Source organism: Sapajus apella, unplaced genomic scaffold, assembly GCF_009761245.1.
Source record: "Sapajus apella isolate SASKATOON/1434 unplaced genomic scaffold, GSC_monkey_1.0 scaffold4, whole genome shotgun sequence".
Lineage (NCBI taxonomy): Eukaryota > Metazoa > Chordata > Mammalia > Primates > Cebidae > Sapajus > Sapajus apella.
In genome coordinates, this window is record NW_022436944.1 from 24,255,188 (window position 1) to 24,281,431 (window position 26,244).

At 34.5% G+C, this 26,244-nt stretch overlaps 1 protein-coding gene and 1 non-coding gene across 5 annotated transcripts in view; both read right to left on the minus strand.

Moving 5' to 3' along the window:
- Positions 1 to 2,029: 2,029 nt before the first annotated feature.
- TRPC1 (transient receptor potential cation channel subfamily C member 1) overlaps positions 2,030 to 26,244 on the minus strand; it is a 77,509-nt gene continuing 53,294 nt past the window's right edge. For all 4 annotated transcript variants that reach the window (XM_032264240.1, XM_032264248.1, XM_032264270.1 and 1 more), the window contains 7 exons: positions 24,793 to 25,129; positions 19,460 to 19,599; positions 17,560 to 17,703; positions 7,390 to 7,565; positions 5,743 to 5,944; positions 5,322 to 5,516; positions 2,030 to 3,894 (listed from right to left, as the gene is read on the minus strand). In XM_032264240.1, the coding sequence (XP_032120131.1) occupies positions 3,667 to 3,894; positions 5,322 to 5,516; positions 5,743 to 5,944; positions 7,390 to 7,565; positions 17,560 to 17,703; positions 19,460 to 19,599; positions 24,793 to 25,129 (1,422 nt within the window). In that variant the 3' untranslated portion in view covers positions 2,030 to 3,666. The remainder of the gene's footprint in view (positions 3,895 to 5,321; positions 5,517 to 5,742; positions 5,945 to 7,389; positions 7,566 to 17,559; positions 17,704 to 19,459; positions 19,600 to 24,792; positions 25,130 to 26,244) is intronic.
- On the minus strand, positions 8,793 to 8,854 carry LOC116544900. The gene has a single exon (XR_004266088.1). It is a non-coding gene; the product is annotated as a U7 small nuclear RNA (small nuclear RNA).

Sequence of the window (26,244 nt, forward strand, 5' to 3'; positions counted from 1 at the left end):
GGCCTCCCAAAGTGCTGGGATTACAGGCTTGAGCCACCGCGCCCGGCCAAAATTCACTCTTTTTAAACATACAATTTGGTGAGTTATGCAGTCAATCGTCTTCTAGACCACTAGACCCTGGTACTCAGTGATCTGATTTCAGTTTCTATAGTTTTGACTTTTCTAGAATGTCATATAAATGGAACCATACAGTATTGCAGCCTTTTGTGACTGGCTTCTTTCACTGAGTTTTAAAATTCATCCATGCTATTGCATATATCAGCAGTTTGTTCCCATGGTGGCTTTATAATGTATCAACTTCGCTAGGCCTAATTATGTTTCCCAAAATTCCCTTCCTTGTATGCTTCCAGTTAAAAGAGACATTTTAGTGTGAGACTGGAGAGCAGAGGTGAACCAGCAGCCATTTTGTTCTTGATGTGGGCACTTCTGCAGCTCACACGTACTGTAACTTATCTGCTGGTTCACTTTGCTAATGTGGGGCAGCAGCCAGGCCTACAGCTGACCCTCCTTTCCTTGGATCCTCCTTCAGCTTCCCTGATTCCTGGGCCAAGTGAGGGTTTAGCAACACATTTGCAAAAGCAAGTGGCAAAGGGCAACACTTATCCCACAGGGCATCACATCCTAAGGTTGGAGATGTGAGGAGTGACCTGGGACTCAGTCTGTCTTCATGGGTTCCAGTTTGTCCCTGATCTCTCCTACTTGACATCCATGTTTTCTTCCCACTGGCCTATTCTATGAACTGCCAGCTCCACTTAAGCATTTGTTAAAAAAAAAGAGACTTACAGAGACTGCTTACCAACTCCAACAATTGTGTAACGTCAGATCAATGTAAACAAATCACTCTCCACACATATACATGTGTCCCTGCAAATATCCTAGTAGCTCTGTTTCTCTGATTGTGACTGATACAATTCCATTTTATTGCTGAATAGATTTTCATTGTATGGATGTACAATTTGCTGATCCAGTCACTAGTTAATGGACACATGGTTGTTTTCAGTTTGATACCATGAATAATGCTTCTATAAATGTTCACATACAGGTCTTTGTGTTGGCAGATGAATTCAAAACATGGTATAGTAGTCCCCACTTATCTACATGGGATATGCTCCAAGACCCCAGTGGATGCCTGAAACCACAGATACTACTAAGCCCAATTGCCATCAACTGGGACACGTTTCTGTTCATACCATCCACCCACAAATGTAATGCCTTTTCCATCTTAACTAAGTACTTCCCACACTGTGGCTGTAACTTTTGCAGTTTCAGGTGTAACAGCAAAATTAGCACAGATTTTTTTTTCCTTTTTCACAATTTTTCAGACAAAAGATTGTTACTATAGATGTTACTATAGAGATTTTTTTCTCTCTTTCCTTAAGTTCCTTAAGTCAAGAGCTTTCACCTTTTCACTTAAAGGAAGCGGGCTACAGCTTCTCTTTGGCATATTTGAATTATCTGCGTGACAACTCTTGTACTTTGTGGCCATTATAAAGTAAAATTAGGATTACATATAAAGCAAGGGTTACACAAGCAGTGGGATGCCATGACAATCGATCTGATAACAGAGAATGATGCTAAGTGATTAAGTGGTAGATAGTGTATACTGTGTGGATATGCTGAACAAAGGGATGATTCACGTCCAGGCAGGATGGCATAGGATTTCATCATGTGACTCAGAATAGTGAACATTTAGAACTTAAGAACTGTCTGAGCATGGAGGCTCACACCTGTAATTCCAGCAGTTTGGCAGGCTGAGGCAGGAGGATCGCTTGAGCCTAGGAGTTCGAAGCTGTAGTGAGCTATGATCATGCCACTGCAGAGTGAGCATGGGCAGAGAGAGACCCTGTCTCTAAAAAACAAACAAACAAACAAAAACTTTAAAAATTATTTCTGGAATTTTTCATTCAACATTTTTGGACTATGATTAACTGTGGGTAACTGAAACCATGGAAAGTGAAACTGCAGATAAAGGGGGACTACTGTATATCTCAACTTTTTGAAACTGGTAACACAATGGACAGACTATCAATTTATAATATAATGTCGTTTTATTCACCTTTTTTCTTACAATATGCTGTCATTCAAAATGTACCTCATAAGCAACTCAACTCATGCATACAGTAGGCACTCTATAAATGTTTTAATAATTAGGTATTTTTTAGAATGACTAAAAATCCAGATGTAAAATCCCAACTGGGAAGTGCATAATCCCATCGTAGACAAAATATATAACTTTACAATAAACATTTTTATAAGAATTTGCCCAAAAGAGGGAAGACTTAAAATTTGGAAATTAAAAAATAAAAATTCAAATGCAAGATGTAACATACTACTAACCTATTTAGACAATGATCCCTGGATTGGTGGCACTTACAGACCAAGGGCTACCTGCACCCTGTGGTGTAAGACCATCTGACATTCAGTTAAGAAGAGAATTATATACCTAATATCCTCTTAACTGGAAATGCTTTGATAATATATAAGTAATAGCCTACGAAAAAATTTTAGCTACATCCCTTTATGTGAACACACACAAAAAATTAAATACATATTTTATCCTATAATTTTAAAAAACCAATGCTTTTCATCTTAAGCAGCAAGAATGATCCACAAAAAAGCATGAAGTCACTCTTATAGAAGCTATGTTAAATTCTGAAAAGTACCTTGGGAGATAAGCTCAAGAACTTTAGTTCAAATATAAAAGAAATCATTGCATTAAAGAGAACTTCCAATGTTTTACAAAAACAAAACAGGTTGTGACTACATGTGATTAAAAAAGTATCTACTAAAAAAAAAGTATCTCCTATCTTATAACTATAAACATTCACTCCAACTTCAAAAAAAAAGCACTATTATGTTACAAAAAAATTAAAAGCAACCAAATGTAAGTAGCTATGCAAACTTATAATTGAATACTCTAGCTAAAAAAAAACTATATTTTTAAAAAACTATAAAAATTTAAATACATAGCCTACATCAATACATGGAAATGTATATATGAAGTACTGTTAAGTGAAAAAACATTAAAAATATAAAGTGATTATAACCATGTAAAAGTAAATATATTACAATAATGAAAACTGAAGTGAATTTGAATCGACATAAATAGATTCAAATATTAGGGTTTTTTCTTGGTTGCTTAAGATTATAACAAAATACAAAAGAAAAAAAATAGACTATTATTTTAGATAAAATTATACCCCTAAACAATAAATACTGAACTATATGTGAACTCCTAAAACAGAGATATTTAAAACATAACTTCTATATTTCAAGTGTATCCTATGAAGGACATCAGCCACATTTGCTGATCTTGATTTTATAAAACCTTCTCGGCAATATGTCCTTTTATAACTGCCCTTCTTAAACATAAAAAGAAAACATTTTAAAGCACTGTCTAAGTAAGAAAATCAAGCAGCATGCTAACAAAATCTATCTACTTAATCTGTTTTGCTCCTGCAAAAAGCCACTAACAGAAGGTTTTAAAAAACTAATTCTATATACATACTTTACATAACATATATTTATGCTATAAATATTTTAAAGAATGGCTTTTACATAATTATTTATTTCAATATATATCTCATTAATTTCACTGCAAGTTATGCAAGTATAGTCTTTTGGATTTGTTATTGAAAATTATTCTCTTCATGATTTAGAAAATAGTTAATTTCTTGGATAAAACATAGCATATTTGGAAGTCCGAAAGCCAAGTAAATCCCTTATTTCATTTCGAAATTTTGACAGATCTTGGCGCAGTTCATTTAGATTTTCCACAGTTGCCTGATCTGTACTTTGCATCTTCTGTCTCATGGAAGTCAAGTAACGATGCACTAGGCAGCACATCACTTTTTGATAGTTTTCATCTCTCTTCTGTTTCAAATTTCTCCATTCCTTCAAAACAAACAACAATATGATACTAATGATATGCAGAAACAACATTTAAAGTAAGCGGGCTTCAAAAATACATTCATAGACACAAAGCCCTCTTTAAATGCTTTATTATAGTTTTGCTAGTACATGATATAGCCTGCATATTTGTTTTATGCATTTAATTTTATGCTTATCTTGACTGAAAAAAGTTAATCTTAGGAATCCTTAGTTTATAGCAGGGATTGGCAAACTACAACCCACAGGCCAAATACAGTTCACACCCTGACTTTACAGCCTGTGAGCTAAGAATAGATTTCACAGATGAACAGCTATCATCAATTGATGATAAGAACACTAATTTTAAACTCTAAAGTGAAATTGTATCCCCTCCAAAAAGGAATTCCATTTTTTCACAAGTAGAACTGTTTTTTAAAAATTATTACTGTTATTGTTATATTTTGAATTTTATCAATAAAGGTTTTGTGAAAATTTGTTTTCTCTCTTATTATATCACTGCTTACACAATATCTCTGACTTTGTCTCAGTAAAATATTTACTATCTGCACCTTTACAGAAAAAAATTTCCCAACCCCTGGTTTATAGTAACATATATTGAATTATTGATGTATTGCATAACTTTCAAGAAGAACCAGAAAAATATGAGCTGATTCTAGTAGTCATTCCTCAGCTACAGTGACAGAATAGGTATTCCAAATATTTCCTAAGTTTTAAAACTATGAGATGAAATCTTGTATATTGGAGGAATCTGAAAAGTAAAAAAAAAACAAAACTCAGTACTATCTCTCACTCTCAATAATTACATATATACATATGTATGTACATATATACATATCTATGTATGTACATATACATATATACGTATGTACATATATATACATATACATGTTTGTACATATATATACATATATACATATGTATGTACACATATATATATTTATATATATATATCTTTTTGAGGTAGAGTTCACTCTGTCACCTAGGCTGGAGTACAGTGGCATGATCCTGGCCCACTGCAACCTCCACCTGCTGTGTTCAAGCAATCCTTCTGCCTCAGTCTCGAGAGTAGCTGGAACTACAGGCACGCACCACCACACCCGGCTAATTTTTGTATTTTTGTAGAGATGCGGTTTCACCATGTTGGCCAAGCTGGTCTTGCACTCCTGATCTCAAGTTATCCGCCCACCTCAGCCTCCCAAAGTGCTGGGATTACAAGCATAAGCCAACACGCTGGCCCTCTCTCTCTAAATAATATTTACTGAAACCTTACTTTATGTTGGATGCAATGCGGTACATTAGGGAATACAGCAGTGAAAAAAACTCAGATGGTCACAGCCCTTAGGGAACTTGCACACTTATACTTTAAGAAACATCTGAGATTAGGAATTGCAAAAACTTTTATGTTGCCATTCAAGCTTCTAATTTCTTACCTTTAAACTGTTTTGTCGTTTGACCTTGCCTTTTGATGTATGAGAGCAAATCCACTTACTGAGGCTACTAATCATATAGCAGATAGTCTTTGGTGAAGGAATTATGTTGAAAGGTGGGGGTAATGTACATTTGTCATCGAAGTAGCTAAGCCATAACTTCGCTCGAGCAAACTTCCATTCTTTGTCCTCATGATTCTATATAAAAGGCAAATTAAAAAGCAAACTGGAATATGAATACATACACAAATATGGGGGGATGTTTCCACACCTTGCAAAAAAATATTGGTTCAACATTTGCAATTATTATACATTATTTACATTTTTAAAATCTATATTTAATTTTAAAATATTGTTTTTCAATTCTTATAATCTTTGGCTATCTTTTCAGGAGAATATAAAGTTTTTAAAAGAATGAACTTACTGCTATCAACTGAAAGCTTTTATGAAGCATTGCCACCAGCAGTTTGGTAAGCACAATCACAACCACGACATTGTATGTACCAACAATGACAGCTCCCACAAAGGACTGCAGTTCTTCTCCATAGCTAAATCTTGTGACAAAGATTGCCACATGCGCTAAGGAGAAAATATACCAGAACAAAGCAAAGCAGGTGCCAATGAACCTGTAAAGACAATTGCATTTCTGTTTAAAAGGCAATTAAAGAAATTAGCAAAAATGAATAATTTGTTTATATCAAAATTATATAAATAAAACATTGATAATCCTTGAACAATTCTTTATTTTAAAATGATGTTGATTTCTACAGTACAGATATGCCTTACTTTAAACAAAGACACAGACCCTAAGGAAGATAAATTATTCATAACTGTTTAGGCCCTTGCTGCCTTTGTCTATTCTCAACGAGGCAGCCTATATGGTCTATTAATATCTAATTAGATTTTGCCATACCTCTGGTCAAAACCTTCAAATAACTCTTAATCTCAATAACTAAAAATCCTTACAAAGGCAAAAAGGTCCTACATGATCCCCATTACCTTTGTGACTTCATTTCCTACAACTCCCCCTCTGATTCGACACATTCCATCCACACTGGCTGCCTGGCTTTTTCTTGAACATGTCAGTCATGCTCCTAGCTTTGGACACTTGCCTTTGCTGTTCTCTCTGTAAATTCTCTTCCCCCAGATATCTTCTTCATGGCTTGCTCCTTTACCAGCTTTAGATCCTCATGTGCATGTCATCTCTTCTGGGGCACTCCCCAGATCCTTAGGTAAACTGAACTCTGACACACAGACGCGCTTTAGCCCATGCTTTATTTGTCTTTGTAGCCCCCACCACTGTGTAACATACTGTATATTTTATTCCTCTTTTTATTGCCTGTATCACCTCCCTAGAATGTAAGCTTCAACTAATACTTCATTCACTCAGCACTTAGAACATAATCTGGCAATGTAGTAAATGCTACATTGACACACACTCATTAACCTTTTTTTTAACGTAAGATGATACACAAAGTAACTAAAGAATAGTTGGCACATAATAGAAACGACAAATGTGTCCTTCCACACCCCTTCTCCACTGTTTTATTTAAAAATGAGGGGAGGTATTTTGTTTACCTCACAACAGGTTGTTCAAATCCTTATGATACATTAAAGAAAAAAAAAATGTTGATGAAGTTCTAATGATTCTCAATTCTAATGACCTCTTAAAAGGTGTTGAAGCTGTGAGTGTTTTTGGCTGTAACAAGGACTGAGAGTTGCTACTGACATGTAATACCTGAAGGACAGAGATGCTGAACATCTCTTCCAATACATGGAACTGATAAAGAATTGCTCAAAATGCTAAGAACACACAAAATGCCAAGAATTCCTCTGTTAAGATAGATTGCAGTAGGAAAGACAAGGTAATAATCTGGACCCACTATTTAAGATTCTGTATGTAAGGGTGACTATAGTGATTCATGAAAAAATAAGTATTTACAAAAGTTTATGAACATTAATAAGGAATTTCTTAAAATTTGAAGTTCCATTTCTATAGATATGAATCCATATAGTAGATGGTAAAAAGAAAAGGCAAATATATTTACTAAAACATTTAAAAGACACTCACGAATGGAAGGTATCATTGCTTTGTTGTTCACAGAAGATGCCTACACAGTCCTTCTGCTCCTTTGAAGTATATCCTTTATCATACAGTTGTGTCAGTCCAATTGTGAAAGAAAACAAAACAAGAAGAAACATCCCAAGAAATTTTCCAAAATCTTGTAACATCTGTCCCATTGAAATCTGTGGAATATATAACACAGGTATTAAGATTATCAGAAAAACAAAATATTAAATATAAATGACCCAGCAACAAAAGGAAGACAAACACATAATCCACAGGCTACCCCTTCTATTGCATTTGGTTGAGATATACTAGCATTCTAAAAACACTGAACACCCAGCTGCCTAACAAAAAGTCATTCTAATCCAACATGATCAGTGTTACACGGCACGTTCCTAGAACCTGGATCAGGTTTTCAGAGGACATTGTTGTTATGGAGATAGAGGCAGAGATATGGAGATTTAAGAAAAGGCCTAATTTCCAAGGGATAAAAGGAAAATACCCTGCTCAAACCTAAAGAGAAATAAATGCTTGTATTTACATAGCTTCTTAAAGATCACAAATATAAAATCATTATGAGGCAAAGTATTTCACCTGATTTTTAAAACCAATTCTAAACCAATTCCTAAAAGGCAGCATTTCCTCCTATGGGACTGCTCTAATTTCTTATGCTGAGATGATAGATTTTCTTTCACTCTGGGTCCATTTTAAGAAAATATTGGCTGGGCACAGTGGCTCACACCTGTAATCCCAGCACTTTGGGAGGCCGAGGTGGGCGGATGACAAGGTCAGGAGATCGAGACCATCCTGGCCAGCATGGTGAAACCCTGTCTCTACTAATAATACAAAAATTAGCTGGGTGTGATGGCTCGCATCTGTAATCCCAGCTACTTGGGAGGCTGAGGCAGGAGAATCCCTTGAACCAGGGAGGCACAGGTTGCAGTAAGCCAAGATGTGCTCCTGCACTCCAGCCTGGTGACAGAGTGAGAGACTCATCTCAAAAAAAAAAAACAGAAAAAAACAAAAAAACAAAAACTATGTGTGCAAGCCAAATGAGGGTGTCCAGTATGAGTAGTGAGTACCTTTTGTTGTTCAGACATGTATAGTGCATATGGTTGTCTTAATCCTAATTTCATTCTCAAGCACACTCCTTCAAAATTTAGAGCTTAGGTACTTTTAATAAATTCTTGGTTTCTAAATCAGCATACCAATTTGGGGAAGAATGTGATAGTACTTTTTTGACCCAGCAATTATATCCCTAGAAGTTTAACCAAGAGATAGCAAGTACACAAAGGTGCATGTATATACAAGGATTTCCACTGTAGCATTGTTAGAGGTAGGAAAAACTTTGAGAAAATCCTCAATGTTGGTTGCATTTATTTATTTATTTTTTATTTTCTGGGGGAGGGGGCTTTCCTGCAAAAACTGGAAAGCCTGCTAGATACATTCTAAAAGAGCTATAACATTACTCAACATTGTTTTTAAAAAGAATGAAGAACATCTACATGTGCTGGCATACAAAGATGGCTGTAAGACAATAAGTCCAAAAAGCAGGGTATAAAACAGTATGTATATGTAGAATAGCTCCCATTTCTATATTTTTAAAGGATAGATAAGATATATATTTTCATATAGATATGATTTAATATGCATAGGAAATTTCTGGAAGTTTACACAAGAAATTGTTAACAATGTTTATCTATGGAAGGTAAGACTAAGGGTATAGAGGGCAGACTTTTAAACTTCATATCCCTTTGAGTTTTCTTTACTATATGCATTGATTACTTTTTTTTTTAGACTCAGTTAGTGGCACTATCTCGGCTCACTACAACCTCCACCTCCCAGATTTAAGCAATTCTCCTGCCTCAGCCTCCCCAGTAGCTGAGATTATAGATGCCCACCTCCATGCCCAGCTAATTTTTTGTATTTTTAGTAGAGATGGGGTTTCACTATGTTGGCCAAGATGGTCTCGAACTCCTGGTCTCAAGTGATCTGCCCACCTCAGCCTCCTAAGGTGCTAGTGGCATGGGCCACCATGTCTGGCCTCATTATTTTTAATATACAAAAATTAGTGTTTTAAAACAACCCTTCCTCAAATTTAACCAGGTCAAATTAATTAGATCAAGCTTCAAATAAAATTCCTAATTGACCCAAGTCTGCTAACATAGCACATGCCCGCTTTCAGTGATACAAAATGGTACCCATAGGTAAGTGGCCATATGCTTCTAGCCCACTGAAGTGGACCAACTACTTAAGCAGAATAGGTGAGTTTAAATTCTTAGGTATACCACAAGCTAATAACCTAGACTCTGTCACAGTGGCAAGGTCCAATTATGCCTGACTTGTGCTTTTGACTAGACCATGTGATACTTTTCAAAGCCTATGCTTCCCTCACTTGGCCCCCTTGCAAAATTCTGACACAAGAAGCAGGGGACACTCAGAAAACTGAAAATATGTGAGAAGGAGAAGAAATGCACTTTCCTCTTAATCAATGACAGCTTTATTGGATCACCTTGAGAAAGAAAAGCATCCATTAAAATTATGATTGCTTAGAATAAAGCCATACCATCTCAGTACAGAACTCAATCCCTTATGATAGTAAGAATACAGTAACTGCTTTTGATAACTACATCACCTTTGAGGAAAGTCTGGACACTTTTTTTATAGGTAAACTGGGTTTTCCAATAGTGACCAGGTATGATATAATTTTAAGTTTAAAAAATATAGTCAAAGTAGCTTTAACATAAGTTTTAAATAAATGTAATTGAGTTCAATGTCAAGGTAAGCAATTCTGAATGACAGCACCACAAACTTCATGACTTGCTTAAATTTTAAATTTAAAAAGAAATTTTTAAGAGACAGTCTCACTGTTGCCCAGGCTGGAGTATGGTGATGTAATCACAACTCACTGTAGCCTTGACCTCCTGGGCTCAAGCAATCCTCCCCACTCAGCCTCATGAGAAACTAGAATTATAGGCACATACCACCATGCCTGGCTAATTTTTAAAATTTGAGGGGGGGGGTCTTTCTGTGTTGCCCAGGCTGGTCTTGAACTCCTGGCCTCAAGCTATCCTCCAGTCTCAGCCTCCCAAAGTGCGGCAATTACAAGCGTGTTCCACTATGCCCAGCCTGACTTGTAATAGCATGATATTGGTTCTTATATAAGAAGAACTAAAAGTAGAACAGTGAATATCCCTGAGATGAACACTGGCTTGAAGACACTAACCAAATGTTCATGTGAAAGGCAAATATTAAAAACCATAAATTTATTTCAGACTGAGAGATTATAAAATTTATGTATTTATAGAAGTAATACTAATGCTTTCTCAAATATTTACATTTTAAAAACTACTTGGCAGCTTAACTTGAGAAATATTAAAATTTGTGACATAAAAATAGAAAGGTAATTAAAATATTAATTTTGAAATTTACATAAAATACTAGTAAACACAGAGGAAAAAATCCTTGCTAATCAGAAAGAGGGAAATTAAAACAAACTACTAAATTAGTATAACTTTTTAAAAAGCACCAAATGCTATTAATGTGGTAAAACTATTTTTATACTGCTTATGTTGCAGAAAATTAGCACACTCTATTTATATAAAAAAAATACTGAGGTGTTAGGCAGGTCATATGTTTCGATTCGTTAATGCTATTTTTGGAGACTTATCCTTAGAAATAATAGAGGCAAAAAGCCTTATATATAGAGTACTATGCAGAACAACAAAAACCTAAATCTCTGATAAGGGAAAGGTTACTTTCATTAGGCTCATTAAATTACAGAAGTCACTAACAAAAGAAAGCAATAATAATGAAAACTTCTAGTCATTGTCTTTCCAAATCTCCTTCCAGAATAAACCCATAATTATCTGTCCAAAATTTCTGTCTAAGCAAGCCACCCAGGCTCAAAAACCTCCTTTGCACATATGATATTAAAATTCTTGGCACAGAGACCTTCAGTATCCAGCCCAGCCTACCTTTTTTAGCTTCATCTCCCCAACTCCAATCCACGGTCCAACTATAAGGGACATGCTGTCTTCTCTCAGCACACCATGCTTTATGACTCCATGCTTCCGCATGTTACTCTCCCTTTGTCCCTTGCCAGGCAGGCTTCTCATCCCTTCAAGGCTCAGATCAAATGCCACCTCCTCTAAGGAGCCTTCCTGACTCTCTCCAGCTACTCCCTCAGTCATGCTTCCAAAGTAACTTTGTTATTGCTAAAACAGTATTTTTGACTTCCTACTAGTATTTATGTTATGTTTGTCTCCTCTAGTAGTCTTTAAGAGCAGCCACCATGTCTTAGTAAGCTCCAGAGCCTGGTGCATTAATTAAAATGTTGAATAATTCTTAATTTTCCAAGAGCTATCACATACTATTAAAAATCTACCCTATTAGGTGGGAAAGGCTAGTATTAGCTCTATTTTTCCAAGTGACAAAATTGAGTCTCAGAGAAATTCACTGAGTTGCTCAAGGTAACAGAACTAATAGATGGCACAGGGAGGAGCTGAATTCTTGCTTCTAACTCCTTGCAAGTGCTTTTCTAAAACATCACTCTGTGGTCTTAGCACTCTCATTATAAATGCAGGGCTAGGTACAATTAGCAGGGATTTAGTTCTCACATAGTAATTCCCACCAGGATTCACTGAATTAATAGGTAAAGTATTATCCAAAAGTGATGTAATTGTTAATTAACTTAGTTAATTAACACCAAGACCTGGTTCTAACACTGTGTGAGCTGGGCCTTAGCTTCCTGATCTATACAAGGGATATGGTCAAATGCTACAACAGACTCATCTACATGCAATTTTCCAGCTTTAACCTAATCAATTTAATCAGTATCTCTGAGGGCAGGACTTGAGAATCTAGGTGGAATATGCTCCCCAGGTGATTCTGTAGCCCCACCAGTTTGAGCACCTCTGGACTACATGACTCCTAGGTTTCTCTAACACTAATATACACCAAAATGCAAAACACCTGAAATAGATCTTTACTCATTAGAAGGAGCACCAACATGCCACATATATTATACAGGCTACTAAATTAAATCTGGTAATTATCTAGTAAAATCAAATAGTTCACTAGAAATAAAATAAAAACACTAATGTCTCAAGTACTAAGCTTTCCAAGTTTTCTTGTATTATTTTTCAGCTCTGCCATAGTTAACTAACTATAAAAGGAATGGAAAAATGGACCTAAACATTTATGTAAAGCCCACCATGTGTCAAGTACTCTGGTACTTACATACACTGACCCCATTTAATCCTCACAACAACGGATAAAGAATCCGAGGCTCACAGACACTAAACAGTAAGAGATGGAGCAAGATTTTGAACTAAGCTGTCAGGATCCAAGGAAATGTTCATTCATTTGTAATATTAGTAATTCTAATAATTAGACCAAACAGAAAAGACAGACAGTTAGATAAAAGCACTTTCAAATACCATAAATGTTGAGGCCTAGGAATGCAAGCATAGACCCTCAAGGGCTCCCCTCCTTTGGTCTGATTTGCTCATCAGGACCACTCCAGAACTAATCCTTGCCAGAGACTTCTGCTTGGGGGCTCCTCCTCAGAGAAACCTAATCAATTTAGGTGGTGCCGTTAGTTAAAATAGTTAAAATGTCGAGAATCACATGATATGGCAGATTTCCCTAGGAAACATTTCAACCTCTGGGAAAGAAATGCACCTCCTATCCTAAATGAATTAGGAAGGGAAGGGACTTTTGGGAAGAAAGGGGATATTTGAGAAAATTCCCATATAACTTCTTTCCCTCCAAAACAAAACAAAACAAAATTGTCTTTTTTCCACTTAGTTTCTCTAGATGTGAGGCCTGAAAGCATGAGATCAAAAACAGAAGCTGAAGTGGGAGACTTGTTGCTTTTCTAAGGACTTGTTATCCTAGCACCGAAGAAAAGGTGGTGATATTTCACAGTGGGAAGGGGAGGAAAGAAAGAGGAAGGGCAAACAGGTCCACTTGACTTTATGTCTGGTGTTTAATCACCCAGTCTTATCAGATATGACAATAATAATAAACCTTAGCTTTCTCTTTGGATGAATTTTGATTTTGACAGTTCCTTGGATAGTAGGAGTAAAACTCCCTGAAGGGTTGCTTTCTCTGAAGGCCTTGCCTCTTTCTCTTCTATCCTCCTCAACCCACTCCACCCTACACTTTAACTGCCATATTCAGTTAGAACCCTCTCACTACTTAGTACCAGTAACTGGTACTCAAGCCTACAAGCATACCTCATTTAGGACCAGTAACTGATACTCAAAATACAAGCATATCTCGTTTTATTATACTTGGTGGTGCTCCACAGATACTGTGCTGTTTGTGGCAACCCTGTTTTGAGTAAGTCTATGGGTGCCATTTTTCCTACAGTATGTGGTACAGATGAGTAAGAATCAGGGACCCAAGCAGCAGACTCTTGGAGCAGGAGAAACTGTTAATAATCACATTTTTTGTACTAAGCCACAAGAATAGACAGGAAGCATGTGGGACCTGAGAGAGATCCCTACCCTAGGACTAGGTAAGGAAAAAGGGTAGAGTGCTGTGTGATCATGGCTTGTTCTTTTTGTCTAAATTATCCAACTGTCAGTGTAAAAGGTTAATTCATTTGAAACATGTGACTTGAATATTTTTTTAAATCTGTAAATTATTAAAGCCTGCCCACAGAAGTTATTATACAATAAGAGTTAATGAAGGAATCGTATTATTCTGTAGTATTAAACAACCTGGGGAGCAATTTGATATAGTGATTAAGACCACTGGCTCTGGAGTCAAAACACCTAGGCTAGAATCCCAGTTCTGCTACTTACCAACCATGGACATTGCACAAGCTACTTAATGTCTCTATGCCTCAGATTCTTCCTCTGTAAAATGGAAATAAAAGAGTCTGCCTCTTAGAATGGTTGTGAGGATTAAATGAGGTAATAAATGTAAATAAAGACTTCAGAACAGTAACTGGCACATAGTAAGGGCTCAATAAATGCCTGCTATTACTATTACCACAATTATGTACAGATTCTGTCTTCATGTCTTTTTCCTTTAAAATACAAAGCATTACTGATTTATGCTCAATCATGTTTCTTATATCTGCTGAAGCAGATTAGCTGGTATCCTTCATAAAAGCAAGAGAAGAAACAACAAAAAAAAAGCCTATCTATTTAGCATTATAGTTACCATTCCCTTGGGTATATTTGTATTTTGTTCATTCTTCTATTTAAATCCATATTCCCCTATGGTATTGTAGTCCTTCCACCTGAAGGACTTCTTAACATTCCTTGTAGTGCTAGTCTCCAGTGATGTATTCTTTCAGCTTTTGTGTGTCTGGAAAAGTCTGTATTTTACCTTCATTTTTGAGTGATATTTTGCTAGGTAGGGAACTCCAGGTTGACATTTTTTTTTTTTTTTCTTTCAGTCACTCCACTGCCTCCTTGCTTGCATTGTTTCTCCTAAGAAATCTGCTGTCATCCTTACCTTTCTTCCTCTGTATATCATGACCTGCTATTCTCTGTTTACTTTAAAGGTTTTTTCTTTATCACCGATCTTCAGCAGTGATATACTGAATATGATGTCCCTTGGTGTGATTTTCCTTATGTTTCTTATGTTTGGAGGTTTATTGAACTTCTTGGATCCGTGGGTTTATAGTTTTCTTCAGATTTGGACAACGTCAGCTATTATTTTTTCAAAATTTTTTGGTCTGTCATTTCTTCAGGGATTCCAATTAGATTAGTATTAATTAATAGCAAGCCACCTGAAGTTGTCCCATAGTTCACACTCTTTTCATTTTAAAAATTCTTTCTTCTCCATTTTATTTTAAATGGTTTCTATTGTTATCTAATCAAGTTTACTAATGTGTTTTTCTACAATATCAAACCTCTCATTAATCACATCCAGTGCATGTTTCATGTCACACAGTGAAATTTTCATCTCTGAAAGTTTAATTTGGGTCTTTTTTTTTTTTTTTTTTTTTTTTACATCTTCCATGTCTCTACTAAATTTTAAACTTTTTGTACATATGGAACACAACAATAATAACTGTTTAGCAAGTCCTTATATGATAATTCTAACATCTGTGTTGCTTTTGAATAGGTTTTGATGAACACATTTAAGTTACTCGGAAAAAGTTTAATCCTTTCACATCTTGCTTTTAATATTTGTTTGGTGAAACCAGAGCAGTGTGTATGTAGGCTAGAGATAACTACTGAGGCAAGACCCTTCTGAGTACTCTACCTAATGACCAATGTATCAAACAGACACTCTCCTCTGCGTGAGCTCTAAGTACTGTTTCCACTAATCCTGTCGGATGAGAAGGTTCTTTCCCTGCCCCAGGTAGAGTTCTCACATGCATATACTAATCAGTACTCTGCAGGTTACTCAAGGAAGAACTTCTGCACATCTCCAGAATTTTCTCTCTGTGCTGTTCTGTCCTCTCTAGTACCCTTCCTGCAAACCCTAGTCTTTTGGGTCTCACTGGCCTGTCGTATCAGTCTCCTAAACCCAGAATTCTGCCGGGCTCTGACTGCACTAACCCATTCTGCACAATAGCCTAAAAATTCTCACAAGGCAGTAAACTGGAGTAATCTTTGTTTCTTGTTTCTTAGACATCACTGTTGTTTATTGCCTCATGTCTAGTTTCTTCTAAGCTGTTGTTTCATATATTTTGTTCTTTTTTCCTTTTTGATTGCTTTAGGTAGAAGGGTAAATCTAATCCTTATTACTCCATGTTGGATGGAAACAGAAGTCAGAAATTAACTCTTCATTCTTAAACAATATTATACTTTCTCCTTTTTAACCCCTTTGTAGAACTCCATAAAGAAATTTCCAGTATAGAAACCTAGTTCTGTCATCCACTTTCAGTTAAAAAAAAAATCAATGTGCATGTAATAAAAACACTGTTGACTCTTGATTAAAGCATTCATAGACGATATTAGTGGCAAAAATAAATCAAAAGAACAGATAGTTTAAGCCAGTGTTTCTACGGCTTACTGTTTTGGAGAAATACAGAGACTTGCACATATTTCATGAAAAACAGGTATGAGGTTAAATGACTTTAGGTAATGATGATTTGAACAAGGTTAAACAAATTTCTTTCTTTTTTCTCAGAGGCTTTAATGTGATAACATGCACTGTCAATTCCCAAAAGAGGTATACAGTATGCAGTGTGTCCCAAACTTACTTAATTCAGAGCATCTCACAGGACTTGGTTAAGAGAGCCACACTTCAGGAAACACTGTTGCTGGATGACAGCACAAGCCTAATCAAATCAGGTTTTTCCTATATATTTTATTTTCATATCCCTGTTTGGAGAAGGTAATTATGCCTTTTATTTAAAATAGTGCCTTTAAAAATACGAGACAATCTAAATTGTTAGTAAATTTTGACTTATCAAGGGAAAATGAATATTGCTTAGATTTTCAGAATTAGTAAGATATAGTATTACACAGAGCTAGCAGAGTTGACCCCACCTTCTGAAAACAATCAATTACTAAACTCTGTGGGGTAAATACAACCAATTGTGAGTCTTTTATTTGGTGCAAAGAGACTTAGAACTTAGTCTTGAACTCTTGTACATAATAATCATACTACTTTGGACAAATCAAATCTCATCTCAAAGGCTCAATTTCTTTATAAAGTATTATAAAATATAAAGCTGAACTACATAACCTCTATAAATTTTTTAGCTCTAAGTATGCTAATTTCCAACTTATTACATTTAATATTTATTAAACAAGTGAAAGTATTATTTTAAAATATAGCTTATATATTTTCAAAATCATCAAACATGATTTTGGTTTGCACAGTTCCTCCTTTATACTTATAACCTAAAATATTTAAAACTTTAAATGTGAGATTCATTTTGATAAAAAGCAGATTTTTCTGTTACTCTACTGTCTGAAATGTAATTATATTTTAAACATATCTATGTCTATGGAGTGGGGAGAGGTGGCTAATGGACCACAGCGTAATAAACTTGGAATACCTGAAAGCAAAGGATTATCAATGAGCCAGAAGCAAAGCAGATAAACATGCTGTGTCCTTCTAATTGCTATTTATTCTCAAAAGCAAAGCTTACTTTAATATCATGAGATAACAATATTTCAGTGGACAAATAGAAAGATGTAACAATAATGACATCTAACAAATGTTCTTTAAGAAATTTTAATTATTTACCTGTAATGGACCCAAGATAGAGCTGGTTGTATACATAAAAAAGAGACGAAGATAACTTAGAACATTTGCAAATGCAAAAAGCCCTTCTGCCACCAGTGTAGGATGGAATGCATCCCAATCCTTCCGATCAGCAAAATCATGAAACTAAGATTAGGAAGAAAAAGCCAAAGGTAAATAAGCTCTCTCAATTTAGGAAAATAAAAGCAAATATTCTGACTGTTGAAAGAAATGTAAGCATGTTCTCTGGTATTATATGCATGTTTTGGAGTAATGTGCTATGTATAATTAAGCATTTATAGTACTATGTATTATTCATGGGGATAAACAATAATGTACTAATTACATACATTTTGTCTTCTTATAATGGATCTCCACTTATGTTTTATAGGGTTCTTTTTTAAAACAGAAATAACATTTTAATAAAACATTATTACGTATGTAATATCACTCTAAATGAATTATCACCCTAAATGAAGACGTTTTTCCAGAAATTCTTAAATTTTAGAAAATTAAATAATTTTTAAAATTATCATTAAACTTTTATTAATGAAATGTTGGCTAGTTTTCTTAAATTCCACAACACAAACTTTAAGTACGTGTGCTGTCAATTAATTCCCTATCACATTACATTAACTTACTCCTTTGACTCAGAATTCAGGGTTTATTTCCCCACTTTTGAATACAAAATAAAGAGAGGGCATTATTGTACTTAGAGTGGTCAAATGTCCCAATTGCCTGGGATAGTTTAAGATGATATACCAGTTGTCCTGGCATAATTATTAATAGTGTTCCCTTTCACTCAAATGTCCTGATTTGGATAATAAATTATATGGGTAACCCACTTATAGAACTAAAGAGTTCAATCTGAAAAAGAGCAATGTCTCTTAATCACTTTATCAAACCATTTATGTATATATGACCAATTTTTATTTCTTAGTAATTTCACACTAGGTGCTGAACATACCTAACATATTCCATACTACTGATCAATTAAATAGCATTTTTAAATAAAGTAAAATGATGAAAGATAATCAGCCTGCTTTTTCTATAATCTATAAACTAATAAAAAAAAACAGAGAATATTATATATTTTAGTTCCTTGAATGTGACACCGCAGAAGAATTTTAAACTCAGGGTTTAAACAAAGAGAGTTAACACAAAATTTATTACCCTTTCTGGGCTTGGGGGAGCCTAAATCTTGGTGAAGTAAAATTATAAGTTATCTATAAGGGGAGATTTTTGTCAAATTATAAATAAAAATATATAGTTATTAGAAAAATATTTAAATCACTTTAAAGCTCTTAATAATCATGATTTGAAATGTGCTAAACATTACATAACCATTTCATTCATTATGGAATGGAATGGAAAGTTTTTTTCTGGCAGATATAAAGATATCTAACACTAACCATTTTAAGTTACTTTGTTCTCATTTTAAGTATATTCAGGTTAATAAGCTAAAAGAACCTAGGTCAGATAAAGGGAATTGGCATGTAGTTGAAAGAAAATGCCTAGACAGATCAGGATTTAAATCCAGTCTTGATTTCTTATTGTATGGTTTTGGACAAGTTGTTCAATATTTCTAGGCTTCATTTTCCTTATTTGCAAAATGGGGATGAGAATGTGTCAGTCTCATAGAATACCAGTGCAGATAAAAAGAGATAAAGTATACCAAATGTCAACTATGGGTCCCTGTTACATAATAAATAACCATCATGTAAAGTAAGTAACACCCTGTAAACTACTGGAAAAATAGGAAATTATGTACACATAGGCTTAAAATGAAAACACACCAGACACTGATCTGGCTCAATGTAACTCTGAGTTACATAGCTAAACATCTCAGTTACTTCCAAAATTAACTTCATTTGTGCCTTCAATTGATATAATAAATAGTCACCTTGTTGTGAGCAACCACTTTGAGGGCAAAGGTTGCCAAATAAAGGGAATTCATGACAAAACTGAGTTGATTACGAGATTCTTCTAAAAAGTCTTCCAACCCTTCATACCAGAGTCTTTTAATGTCTGACCAAATCATCCCTAAGAAAAGGAAGAAAAACATGAGATAATACTTTCTTAATTCAATAATAAACTAAATAATACTTTAAGACTCAAAATATTAAATAAATAATCCTTGGGCCAGCTATAGCCTTATTTAAAAAAAAAAAAACATTTTAGTGATAAGTTCTTAAAATCTGAAGGAAAATAACCTTAACTTTCATATGACTTGAAGAAAATAGCCTTAAGTTTCATCTTTGGATGTGGAACAAACGTAAGAAACCAAATAAATTAATGCCAAACACACAGGGACACACACACACAGGGATACACACACACGGGGACACACACACGCACACACACAGATGCACACACACATGGATGCGCACACATGCACACATAAGGAGCTCAGTCCCTGATCCTTTTATTTTCTCTACCTACACGTAATACTTTGATAATCTCACCCAATCTTTTTTTATTTAATTTTTTAAAAATCTCACCCAATCTCATGGCTTTAAATATCATCTACATGGCAAAGGCTCTCAAGTTTATTCAAGTTCAAAACTTTGACTTCTACAAATTTAAGTAAACGTAGTACCAGGTTTCAGCCTATTGTGTTTTTTGAGTGAGAATGCAAAAACCACTGCTGCTGATTGTGTATAGTGGGCATTGCACCCTCCCTTAAATCCCATTTTACTCAGAATCAAAACCAGTCTTTACTATGGCCTGCAAGGCTCCATATTACCTATTTTCTCAGACCTCATCTCCTACTAATCTTTCCCTGTACTATTCTACTCATGCTGGCCTCCTACCTTCCTTGCTGTTCTTTGAACACACAACTCCTGCCTTAGGGCCTTTACATTGGCTCTTCTTTCTGGCTGAACCCTCCTCACCCAGAGATCCATTTGACTACTTCAATTTTCATGTCCTTGCTCACCACCCTTCCTGACTACCCTAATTAAAATTGCAAGCTCTTTGCAACTTTAAAATTGTCCCCCACTCCAAATTCTCCTAACTCTGCTTTTACCTTTCTTTTGTAGTACTTATCTCTTTTCTAACACTGAACATAATTTACTTTTTAGGTCTATTATTAACTGACTATCTTTCCCCCACTTTGGGTAAGCTCTTCAAGGGTAAGAATCTTTGTTTAATTTACCAATGTTTCCAAATGTCCTGAAAAGTACCTGATACAATCAAGGTGTTAAAAAATATTGCTAAATGAATAAATATACACAAATCAAATCCAAAGAAAACAAACAAAAAAACTTTCCCCTTTTTTTGGCCAGAAGTTCCTCTATAACTATATATTTTTAAGGAGTACCAGACTGCAATAACATAATTCAGGATCATTTTATGGTACATTCCTTCATTAAGTAATTTTCAGGGAGAACATAGTGCAACAAAAGAATAGAGTGTGTGGCATCACACATGGGTGGAGATCAAATTAGGCCCTTCAGAATCATTCTCTGGCTTATCAGTAGGCAAAATAATTCCCCTGGGAAACACAAGAAACATTCTTAAAAATCTCTGCTCAGAACATCTTAATTATGCAGTACCCAAATATTATGTAGAAAAAGGTTTTTAAAACATTTGCAGATCTGATGGGAAAACATTTTTTAAAATTCCACCTCAGTACATTTTTACTTAAAATCAATGATGAAAACTGTCTAAAAATTCTAAATGAAATAGTCTAGCAGGTAACATTTATTAACTCAAATATTGTTTTATTTGCGGAAGGAGTAGGTATAAAAGCTTTCTGAGTATTTCTCATGCTCAACCTTCACCCACCACTCAGAGCTGTGGAGCAGAAACATATTAAACAAATTATCCATGACCATACTTTCTTGAAAACAACATTATTGTCTAATCCTAGATCCTGATGTGTGCAAATCCTTATTTATGAAATATCTTCAAACAAAAATCCTTAAACTTTAGATACACTACTATTAATATTAAAACATCACACTAAGAAAGATGCTTACAGAAATGTGTTTATTTCTGTAAAATGCAATATTTAACCTAAAAGAAGCTCTTAACAAAAACTTACAGCATGAAAACTGTTGATCAAAAAAGACAGACATGAAAGTACAGTGAAGACCACTTGGGTAGTTTCACAGCTCCTCTGCAATACCCCCACAAAAATGAAGCTAATACACTTGATGTACTGCACATTTCCAAGCTGGATCAAAAAGAAGAAAATAAGTTGAAACTAATCCAAGCAATGCGATCACCACATAACCTCTCATATACTACGTATTTCCGTGTCCTAAAGGTCTTACATTATAAATCTCTCTCAAGTCTGTTCCCTTCTCTCTTTCTCTATCACAATCACCCTAAGTCCAAGGTGCCATCAGCTCTCATCTGGATTAGTACAACAGCATCGATATTGGTCTCCCTCCACCTACTCCTACCACAGCACTATCCTCTCAGCCCATCCTCCACACTATAGACAGAATGATCTTTTCGAAAGGCAAAACTGATCAGGTCACTTGCCTACTTCAAGCAGGCAATGGTTTCCCCTTGTTCTTAGTATAAAGTGAAAATTACTTAACCTGACCTACAAGGCAATGCATGGTCTGGTACAATATGTTTCTATAGCTTCAACCTGAATCAAACTCTCCTGGTTCTCCTTGCTCCAGTAATGTTAGCTTTTACTCACACCCTTATTTGTACCACTCTCTCTCTTGCCACTGGGCTTCTGAATGTGCTTTTACCTCAGCCTAGAGTAGTTTCCTCTCCACATTCTCTCAGTTGACATCTCTTTATCCTTTAGATTTATTACTTCCTCAAAGTGTTTCCCAACCTCCCTGACTAGGGCAAATGCCCCTATAATATGCTTGCTCTCCTAACACTATTACCTTTAACCAACAGCACTTAGTCCATTTTTTATTTTTCATTCATCTGTGTGATTCTCAAGTCAATGTTTCTGATGGTTTTATTTGACTTTTATTAGATCATAAGTTCCCTGAATGTAGGAGACATATCTGTTTTTGCTTGTGCTTAGACAAAGTAGGTACACGACAGTTTAAAAAATACATTTCTATAATAGCCATTCTATTATGTTTAATAGCAAAAAAATTAAGTAAAAGTATACCATTAATATTCTGTGCATTCGTCAACAAATTATTCCCTTTTTACCTACCTTGCTTTTTATAACCTAACACAACTTTTTTTCTGAAAAGCTAATGAGAACAAACAAAACAAATGTACAAAAATTGGTCGTGATGAGTAAAAAGTCACTGTGCTCATTGGTTTAAATAATAAATTGAACCAAGCAATGACTTTAGGCAAGCGAGCAAAATACTCCTCCTCCATGCTCACTTACAGCAGGTTTGGATCTACACCCTGAAAAAAGCCCAGAGTGACCTAATTAGCTAAAAGGCTTAAGAAGACTTCCTTGGCAAGGTTTATTCAGATCAAACTGCTTCAAAGCAGAAGCTGTGCTGAGGAGAGCAAAATACTTCCAGGAATTTTACTGGCTTAATGAACATGCATTCTTCTAGTAAGGTAGAATATGGTTAGAAAATTAATCATATTATGTGTGTAAGGGGGTGCATGCATGTATACATGTAGTATCATTAAAAACAAGGTCATCATTCTTAAAAGAGAAGAACCATAATTTTACCATTATTTTGAAAAATCGAGGACAGCTGTACTATTTATGCGATTCAAAGAGTGGTGTGACTATTTTAGTTCAGTGAGCTTTTACTTACTGCTAAGACATACAAACTCTAACTAGATTCTTATACAGACTTGGGTAAATTGAATCTAACAAAATACAGAAAATATTTTTTCTTACTACTACTTAAACAATATGTTATAGATAAATGACATACAATTTCAGTTGTTTAAGACTAAGGAATATATAACAATCAGAAATAGTTTAAATGAATAGAGGGAAAGTGCTTCTTACAGATTCTTTTCAAACTAATATTTTTTAAACTACTCAAATAGCAATACAAACACATTTCACATTGAAAAGAATCACACAATCCAATATAAAACCACACATGGTAAAGTTTAAATTATTTCCTTAAATTAGAATATTAAATTTTACATAAGAGCAAAACTATAGGAAACAAAAATATTAACAAGAAGGAATTATTGAACTCTCTTTAACCCACAGTTTAGATGTGCATTATTTTTACTCTAATTTTAAACATTAATGCATCATGGATTGAAGACTGTTAAAAGCAAAACTCTAATTAGAATCAAGCTACCTGAAATTAACTGATTTTCAAATAAGCATTCTAAAATATAAAAAGCATTTGTATAGCTAAAAAAGAACTAAAATTGAACATTGTGAAATACCTCTTAACATAGTATTTAATAATTGAAACAATCAGGAATGTATTAGTTAAAAGATAAATACAATCAATACTTTGTGCCATAGATCTGACTAAACTTTAATATCCTTTTACTCTACAGCAAATAGTAGATGGACAGATGGGAAGTGGTGAGGTTAAGCACAAGGTAGAAGATACAGAGGAAAATAAAGAAAATATCTTTAAAATGCCATAAACAGATAATGTGATTCACCTCAAGTCTCCACACACACACCCTGACACACAAAGGGCAAGATGAGTAAAAACTGTAGAAGGTAATTTAAGATATATATTATACAGTGTAATACTTATAAAAATAATTTTCAGAAATAAAATCTCTTATACTTTTTTAAAAACTATCATTTCTAAAGATATCTGGCTATCATTACAAAGAAATAATTTATGGAATGAGTCACCAGGGACTCCTTTAAATCAAAATTTAAATAACATTTCTAAAATAGAGATAAAGCAATATGTAACTGCAAAAGTTCATAGGTTCTTAAAAGGAAAACTAATGTTATAAGTGAAGTAGAATAGTTAACTTTTAAAATGCAGAACAGTATAAAATAGATTGTTTCAAAATACCTAAGTTCATATCCTTACACCAAAAAAGCACTCACATGTTAGAAGTTGTTTTCCTGTTTTATAATCATGAATAACTAAAGAGTCTGAAAATAAATAATTTTAAAATTCCATGTATTTAAGAACTATTAAATAAGAGATATGCTTCCTTATCATCAAGTTCAGAAACATTTATCTTAAGTATTCAGTGATCATGGAAGTGTTCAAATTCTTTTGGTGTGGACAGCGTAAAATTGCAAATTGAACTCAATATTCAAAATATCATCAAGCAAGAAAGAACTAGTGGGCTAAATAAAGGCAAAACCTTTCAAACTAACTTGATACTTACCAATAATCCACAGTATAAGAAGGTAGTCTATTCTTTCAAGGGCTGGCCCCATTGTGTTTTTCTTATCCTCATTGTAGACAAGAGAGTATAGATTAAGCAACAGGAGGAATGTGAAATAAGATGCTCCATGAATGATAAATTTCATAAAAGGTGTGTGAATGATTCTGCCAAACTGAGATTTGGGAGCTATCAAATAACAAAGTGACAAAACTGGCCAAAAGATGCCTACTGTCAAAACAGTCATTATCTTCTTACAGGTGGGTTTACGTCGGTAACCTGACATCTGTCCAAACCAAACGGTGTTCAGGAACTGCTGGCAGTTAGACTGGGAGACAAACTGAAAAGAACAAACATACACACACATTAAAAAGAAAAACAATCAAAGGAAACCTTTAAATACTGATTGATACTTAAAGTTTACTGAATAAGAGTTTAAAAATCAATTCTACACATTAAACACGATTTTCCCCCACTTTTCGAACACGTAATACAAGCATGCAGAGGTTAAGGGGATAGACTATGGAGCCAGATTACTCCGATTCAAATCTGGGCTCTGCCACTTAGTAAATGACCTTTACCAAGTTTTTAAATTTCTCTAAGCCTCAACCTCCCATCTGAAAAATGGGAATAATAATAGTATCTACTTATAAAGTTGTGAAGATTAAAGGTAAAGCCCTTAGAATAGCGCCTGGTTCCTAGCATGCACTCTAAGTATTAACTATTATTATTAACCTACTTAGCCATTTTATGTTTAATATAGAAACTCTTATAATAATGGTTATGAAGCTTCAAAGTTAACATGCACAATCCACAGAAAAAGATACTACTAACTAATATTGGACATCTTCAGTCTAGAGAAACTATTGATTTTAGTTACAAGAAGCCAAGATGCCAAGATAGCAAAAACAATAACAAGCTAAATATATTAGACCTATTCTTGTTCCAAGAAAACACTGCAGATTTTTAAAAAGGTATTAAAGATACTCTTAAGCCTGCTTAAAACTGAATTTCATGTGAGAAGAAAAGGAAAAATATTCCCAAATACAAGAAAAATGTCAGTTCAGGTACAGAAATTAATTTACCAAAGTTTACAAATCTTAGTTGACAAATTTCATAGGCAATATTTTTCCAATATAATGCTCATGTTGTGAAGTACAACTTAAGGGTCCAGATAATTCTATATATACTCATGTCATCAGGTTTGAAATTATTATAAAATGATATTATTCAGGTAATCCACAATAATATTTAGTCAACCTTGTTTTAAAATGATTTATCCCGAAACAGAATATAATTTATAGAATTAATACTGAAGTGAAAAAAAGAATTGGACAGAGTTTTATTGCTGTTTATTGTCCTTTCAAGAAAATTTCTAATATACTATACAGTCGGCCCTCTGTATCTGTGGGTCCTACATCTGTAGATTAAACCAACAATGGATCAACAATATTT